Source organism: Epinephelus lanceolatus, chromosome 1 (assembly GCF_041903045.1).
Source record: "Epinephelus lanceolatus isolate andai-2023 chromosome 1, ASM4190304v1, whole genome shotgun sequence".
NCBI lineage: Eukaryota > Metazoa > Chordata > Actinopteri > Perciformes > Serranidae > Epinephelus > Epinephelus lanceolatus.
Window position 1 is genome coordinate 21,191,377 of NC_135734.1, and position 8,105 is coordinate 21,199,481.

At 40.3% G+C, this 8,105-nt stretch overlaps 1 protein-coding gene across 11 annotated transcripts in view; it reads right to left on the reverse strand.

Annotated features, from left to right (window-relative positions):
- Positions 1–2,595, reverse strand: part of magi1b (membrane associated guanylate kinase, WW and PDZ domain containing 1b) — a 172,378-nt gene extending 169,783 nt beyond the window's left edge. For 10 of the 11 annotated variants that reach the window (XM_078167301.1, XM_078167297.1, XM_033626926.2 and 7 more), the window contains exon 1: positions 1,787–2,590. In XM_078167301.1, the coding sequence (XP_078023427.1) occupies positions 1,787–2,084 (298 nt within the window). In that variant the 5' untranslated portion in view covers positions 2,085–2,590. Of the gene's footprint in view, positions 1–1,786 lie in introns of all 11 variants that reach the window. The other variant, XM_078167298.1, reaches the window with a different exon arrangement.
- Between the last annotated feature and the right edge of the window lie 5,510 nt (positions 2,596–8,105).

Genomic DNA, 8,105 nt, shown 5'->3' on the forward strand with positions numbered 1-8,105 from the left:
CTCTAAACACCTGAGCGCCAATTATTTTGTGTACACAACTTCCCCCGTCGTAACCACGAGCTCACAAGTTCCGTTTGAAGGCACCATAAGTAGATGTGTAATTAGCCAATAAGTGAAAACACCTGTGAGCAGCACTTTATTTAACTTTAGTTTGTTCTGTTTGTGCTCATACTTAACTAAGGCTGATGCAAAGTTTTACAAATCAAAGTATTTTGAGCTGTGTGACATATAATAGGTGCTACATGGAGAATTCTTTGAAATTCAATAAGTAAAAGGTCTGAAGCCTTTCATTCTAAACAAAGATGACGTCGGGTGATTTGAGAGGTAAACAAAACCACAATCGGAAAGCAGGAACTCATCAGAGCTGGACCACGGTTTCCATTAGCCCCCATGCTCCCCATCCCAGAGAGGATATTTACATTGAAGGTTTTCTCCTTCATTTTACGTTGATGTTGTGGGGTTTTTTTCCCTGTGTTTTATTCACTGAAGGGATAGTGTATTCTATATGTTTTGTGCCAAAGTGATGTCAAAGTGGCACAAACTGTAACATGCAAGTTGAGGCTACCCAACTTTCTCATAATCGCAATACTCTACTGAAATTAACGCAGTAGTTCTTTGATGCTAAATTCCACATGTAACACCTTTCAAAAAGCACGATGCCACCTCTGAGCGGACCCGACCAATATTGCTGCCAGCGTTCACAGGTTCTAAATATGTGAAATTGTCCTTGAAGAGTTGCTGCTCTTTTGTCTGTCTCTGCAGGAAATCAGTGTGGCCCAGGCTGGCTCTGAGCATCCCTTCAGCAGTCTGCTTCGCCACGCTGGGAGCCTGTCAGAGAGGCTCAGTGTCAAACTGCCCAGCCCTGCTGAGTCAAGCTGACCATGAACTAGCCAGACCAGCCACACTGGCCTGATGTTCGCATTTCTCTCAGGTGAATAATGTTCCCATTCCTGTTGGGTGCTGGAGAAGTGTCGCCTGTCTAGCCTGTTTGAGCACTGTGCTGATACTGTAACAGCCCTAACACTGGCTTTGCTGATCATCTGCTTGTTTAGTGCCTTTATACATTTATGATCACTACTTTATTATAATGTGCCTAGCTCACTCAAAATAAAGGATAATTGATGCTTGCACATGCTTATGTATTCCTACAAGCCTCCTACATGATGTCACTACTAAGCTAAATTCTCCTTCAGGTAATAGGATGAGCGTCAACCCTAAGGATGACTATTGAACTGTGTTGAATAGTTTCTTAACACATGAGCCTTTTCAAACAGTTGGTTAAGAGTCAGAACAAAAAGGGAGGCTGAACAAACAATATCTGAGAACCTGTGTTGTTTCAATCCCCCTGGGCCCGACAGGTGGCATTTTTTCAAACGTGGAAAAAACTACACGCCAAATTCCGTTCAAAAATATGTCAATTTAACGCGGCCTTGCTCCTCGACAGGTGTACAATATCACGACTTTTTAAAAGTTTTGCCACGCACTCCTCAGCTGGATAAACCAACACTTCCTGGAGGAACTTATTTCAAAATATTACCAGCTTTGGGAATACCTGTACAACACCTATCTGGAGGAAAAGCCAACTTAAAATTTCCATTTTGATAAACTTTTAAGTGTAACTGTACATTTTTATGTGCGCCGAATTAATGAGTACTTCCTTTTGTTTAAGGAGAGAGAAGTCTGGGACAAAAAAATCAACCCTTGTCATTTTTAAGAACTGTGAAACAGAAAAGGGCAAAAGTTTGAATGGAGTTCTGCGTGTGCCGCAGCCTCCCCAAGTCCTTACCTTGCCTGACTGTTTTCAACCTGACGGGACCTTTGCAGTTCTTTATCACTGTCTGCACGTCGTACAAGGGTAATCCCGAGATGGAGAGGTTCTCCACCTCCAGCAGCAGTTCTCCTTCATTTACTTTTCCATTTTTGTAAACCACGGCATCCTCGTTAACTTGCCCGATGTAGGCGAACTCCCCGTTCTCCGCTCCGCCGCGCAGTGGCACGTTCAACTCACCACGGGCATCTTTAGAGATGGAGACCTCGTTCACTCTGGAGGTCCAGTGGTTTTTCTTTAGCACGGGTTTGGACATTGTGAACAGTTCCGAGCCGACACCAAAACTGGCGGGCTCTGCCACTGGGATGAGAAATAGTCACAGCAGCGATGCCTCCCACAAAGTAGACTTGTATCTGAGTGAAGCGCAGCAAACTTTCTTTCTCTTCCACTGAAACATGAGTGCCTCTGACAGTATCGTCCCACCGCTCACCCGGGGTGACAAATCAAGCCATTCCTGTGGGCTCTGAAGTCACTCCTTACTGTGTGCACATCATTCCTGTAACATCCCCGCAGTTTAATCCACCTTTATCGATGTCATCTTACATCTGCCACGGTCCCACTCACGTCTCGTGTCCACTTATTAAATCCTCTCTGTTGCTGTTTAAACTCACTTTCAATGGTGTTTCTTTCTTTTCTCCAGTTCACGGCGGCTGCACTCTTTCCTCTCCGTGTCCCACCGTGACTTTATCGGTGGTTGACACCGTCCTCGGCTCGTTAAACCAGGTACAACGCTCCCGTGCACTTTAGCTGAGTCTCATTCCCAGTCTGGGCTCTGCTGAGGCGCTGGGAATGTGTTGCTGTTCGTGCTGCGTTCAAGTGCCGTCGGAAGGTTTCAGCCACGCTCACATGGACGACCCAACAGCAATGTGCGTATACTTTCTGCTAAAATATGGCATTATTACTGTAATATAAGTAAAATGAGGGCGGATATTTCCCATAATCCCTGAAGTTTTGAAATATACATATGTAAACCTATTCTAAAATGTATTTATAATTTATTTCTGTTTTTATTTTATTTTAATATGATATATTTTGAATCCGTTTACGTTCCTTTTTCACGTGTATCATGTATAGTTCTGTACATGCAAGACCGGAAAGTGGTTATCAAAAAAAAAAAAAAAAGATGTGTCTAGTAATCCTATGTAGGATGGGCCAAAAGAAGCATGACACTTAAATAAAAAAAATAGAATAAATAATAATAATAATAATAATAATAATAATAATAACAATAATAAATCCAATCCGAGACTCAAATATCCTCATTATAAACTACATCAAATTGCAAAAACAAAAAAATTGTGTCCAGTAATCCCATGTGTGATGGGCTAAAAGAATCATGACACTTAAATTAAAAATAATAATAATAAATCCAATCTGAGACTCAAATAGCCTCATTATAAACTACATCAAATTGTGAAAAAAAAATTCTAGTAATCCCATATGGGATGGGCCAAAAGAAGCATGACACTTAACTTAAAAAAAATATAACTAAATAAAAAAGAATAATAAATCCAATCTGAGACTCAAATAGCCTCATCATAAACTACATCAAGTTCCTAAAAAAATTTGTGTCTAGTAATCCCATGTGGGAAATCATAAATCCAATCTAAGACTAAAATAGCCTCATTATATCATCATCAAATTGCATATTATGTAGCTTACTTTTTAACCATCTTTTGAAGCACATTCATTTACACTGTAAATGCTAATTAAATTACAGCCTAGGTTACTTAAAATGACAGCATACATATAATTTTAATAAATGCTACCACAGCTCAGACAACAATAAGTAATTTATACATCCACTGACATAGCCTACATATTTTAATCACACTATGTGATGTAAATCTAAAGAAAAGCTTTACTGAGGTCTCTCAATGCCTAATATAATGTCCTGTCGCCCAGTATTCTACATGACAAATCAATATACTACGTTTGTTTTTTGCAACTCCTAAACAGTGCAACATTTACATTAATATGCAGCCCAGAGCTTAACTTGCAGAATCAGCATGGTGTTGACTTGAGACACATTTTTAGGTTTGAGTATCGGATAACGGAGTCTACAACGAGCACCTGAAGGCAGCAATATGAGCGCATGCGTGCTGCTCAGGGCCGAACGGGCTATCTTGGCTGTACCCTCTTACATAAAAGAGCTTTTGGCTTCCCTAAATTAGAGACGGATGTCATTATGCGTTCACTTCAGTCTGTTTACACTACGCAACCAAAATAAACTTCAAATTTAAATTCACTTAATAAATATGAAATGTGTTGTGACGTCTTTGTCAGACATTAATGTTGCTGATATTTGTGTCTCTGTGGAGATTTTTGTCAAGGAATTGTCATGATTTCAGCTGATACTCAAAGACAATGTTATTCATACTTGGGATGGCAGTTCTGAGTGAAATGCTGATGTGATAATGACCAAGCAGACAATGGTTACACCTGTGATTGAGCCTGACAGGATTCCTGCATTTCAGGCTAGACTGGTGGTTCATTGTGTTTTCATGTGTGGCTGAAACCCTCCCTCTGTGTGTGTTTGGCCCTGACAAAGAAACGTCAACAGAATTTGTTGAATCCCTGACATCATACTCATATTTTGTGAATCAAAGAAGCTGCAGAAGGATTTGGACTCCAGCAATGTAATTCTGTATCTACTAAGAAGAACCACTTGTTGGCAACATCATCAGTTTACAGTCAATATCATTATCATTACAACTATCACCCATTTTCTCTACTGTTCAAGTGATGGGGGAAAGAGACGATTGGTGAGTAATGAATAGAATGAGAGAAAGAAAAAAGAGTAGGCCATAATTGTAAAGCATATATATGATCTAAGAAATGATGAATGCAAGATAATGAAGACACTGATATAGACGAACAATCATCTAGACAGCGGGCTAAGACAGCAGAGATGAATACGCTGCTTGATGGGATCAGATGGGCCAGGCCTCTCACCTTGGGAACAGCAGATGAGCTTTTCTCAACCTAAAAATAACAGTGAAAGTACTCCTGGTCTCCTGGGAGGAAAAACCATTGGCCTGGATGGGACGGGAAATAGTAAGTGCACTTTTAAGATGAAAAAGTACAACAATCTTCATCAGCTGCTCATACATAAAATGCATCTTTAATATTGTGTTCAGTTCATTGCAGTTCCCTCCGAGGGAAATACTATTTGCAGGCAATTGATGAACAATAAACATTAATATAGAAAAGTACTTAAAACATAACCCAGGACACAAGCGTCATAAATTATGAACATCTTCATTTATCTAAAAAGCGCCATTAAACTAAACAGCACTAACACTGCATTTCTAACTATCCTATGAAAAATACATTAACCAGAGGTAAGCTATTAAATAGTACAAGAAACGAAAGAGCTCCAGTCCTAGTGGGAGTTATCCTTCAGTGGTTTCAACCTTCTGATAAAAGGAAAAACAACTTAGTGTGGGGGAAGCCAATGATGGACATATCTGCCACAATCATCTCATGATCTGATGAGCAGCAAGAATCAGGCGTACTAGTTTCCCATACAGCAAAGTTAGTTTTATTTTATTGTCTTTAAACATGCTAGTGGCTTTAGTCCAGACATATCTCATCAACTGTTGGATGAATTGCCATTACATTTTTGTACATATATTCATGGTCACCAGAGGATGGATTGTGTTACATTTCGTGATCCCTGACTTCACAGTTTTTATATAATCCGTAAAATATCGCAACATATACTAAGGAAATGTTGCACACATTATTGTTGAGACAGTCATGGTCCCCAGAGGATGAATCCCTCTGATTTAGGTGATCCCCTGACTTTCCCTGTGGCACCAACAACAGATCACATTTTTCTAAGTGGAATATCTCAACGTCTACTCAAAGACTCAGACATGCTCCCCAGATGATGTATCCTACTGACTTTTGTGACCTTCCAACATTTCCTTTAGTGCCACCATAAGGTTTACATTTTTGGTCTTGACAAATATTTTGGCAACTACTGGAAGGATTACTATTGCATTTTTTGCACATATATTCATGGTCCCCAGAGGATGAATCTATACTAATGTTGGTGATCCCCTGACTTTTCCTCCAGTTCACATTCTTCATATATCTAGTGACATATCGCAACATCTACTTAAAGACTTTGTTTGTTTTTTTGTATTGGCATTCATGGTCCCCAGTTGATGAATCCTACTGACTTTAGCGATCCCCTGACTGCTCCTCCAGCACCAACAGCAGGTCACATTTTTCTCATACTCAGTAAAATATCTCAACATCTACTTGACTTTGCACACATTTTTGTGCAGACATTCAATGTCCCCAGATGATGTGTCCTACTCACTGTAGTGATCCTCCAACTTAACTTCAGTGCCAAGGTTAACAATTGTGTTTTTGACCAATGTCTTGGCAAAAATTGCCATTAATTTTTATACAGATATCCACTGTCTCCAGAAGACGAATTTGTACTGACTTTGGTCATCGCCTGACTTTTCCTTTAGTGCCATCAGTTTGCAGTTTTTATTCATTCAATGACATATCTCAACATCTACTGTAAGACTGCACAAAATTTTGTACAGACCGTCATGGTCCCCAGAGGATGAATTCAACTGACTTTGGCAATCTCCTGACTTTTCCTCTAGCACCAACGGCAGGTCACATTTTACATATAATCAGTGAAATATCTCAGCATCTACGTGATGATGTTGCACATTTTTTTGTACAGACATTCATGGTCCCAGGATGATGTATGCCACTGACTAATCCTCCAACATTTCCTTTGGTGCCACCATGAGGTTAACATATTTTGTGTTTGTTCTGACAAATGTCTTGGCAACAATTGGATGGATTCTCATTACATTTTTTGCACAGATATTCATGGTCCAAGGATGATATATCCCACTGACTCTAGTGACCCCCTGACATTTCCTTTAGTGCCACAGTGTCTCTGCAGCTATTGGATGGATTGCCATGGAATGTAATATAGATATTCATGTTCCCTACAGGATAAATTATAATAGTCTAACTGTTTAACTGCTGATTCTTTCTCTAGTGCCACCATCAATCACAATATATATTTGTCATTAGCTTCAGCTGTACTTTGGGTTTAGTGCTAATTAGCCAATGTTAGCATGCTAACTTAATAAACTAAGATGGTGAGCACAGCAAACATCATATCTGCTATGCATTTGCTTGTTAGCATTGCTATTGTGGGTATAATAGCATGCTGGTGTTACCATTTAGCTCAACCACTGCCTCGTAGAGACACTGGCAACGCTGAGAACTCCTCATCTTGTTTTGAAGTTAACAGGGAATAAAATTCTTCTCTAGGCCTGGGATTACTGATAAACACTTGCCTTGATTTAACTCATCAGGCAAAGGGTTATCACCCGTTTCTGTTGTCTCCAGGTTAATGCAGGAGCTTAACGTAAGCTCCATTGGCCACGTAAGGGTTAACACCAGTATTATGCCAGCCTGAAATCCACTGTTAGTGGTTTGAGGGCTAATAAGAAGTAAAGGGTAGCACAAGTACTAGACTTGGAGGCTTGGTTTGATGTGTGTGCATTTGTGTGTGCGTTTGAATGTGAATATGTGCCAGTCACTTCCATCGTGACCTCCAGTATGGAAGGGGTCACCCAGCTCCTCTGCCAGCTTCCTGTCACACGGTGTCACCCAAATCAGATCGACAGAGGCAGACACACTGCCACGGGCCCAAAATTTCCTATTCCCTTCCCGCCCATCCATCAGTCTGTATGTGTCAACGTTTTCTTGCTAGCGTTTGCTGCCTCTCTGTCGTGTTCTCTCTGCCTGTCGTTCATTCTGTTGCACATATTAATAAATGCAAATCGCTGCATGCTCATACAAACAGAAGATGCGCACACAGACTCAGCTGCATGTTGTGTTTTAGCCACATGGATCAAACCACACTGCATGCAGTACGTACTCCAGCCTGGTCTGGTTTGGTAGACATTATTACATGTAGTGCATGTTGACATTACAACCAAAATACTGTCTTTTTACAACCATGCATTATAGTTTATATAACGTCTCCAGTGTCACTCATGTAATACTATACAGCACTACGGAATCTACATATTAAACTCAACTCCACAGTGCGTGCAATAAATGTCAGTGTCGATCTTGAGGAGTCGTATCGGAAAGTCAGGACCTTGTCACGGAGAACTCTCATTAAAGCGGTGCTTTCACATTATCACTTTCTGCCATTGTGCCGCTGTGTTATGACAGCATATGTAATGAGGAAGACCTGGGTAAGAATGGTTTGTATATC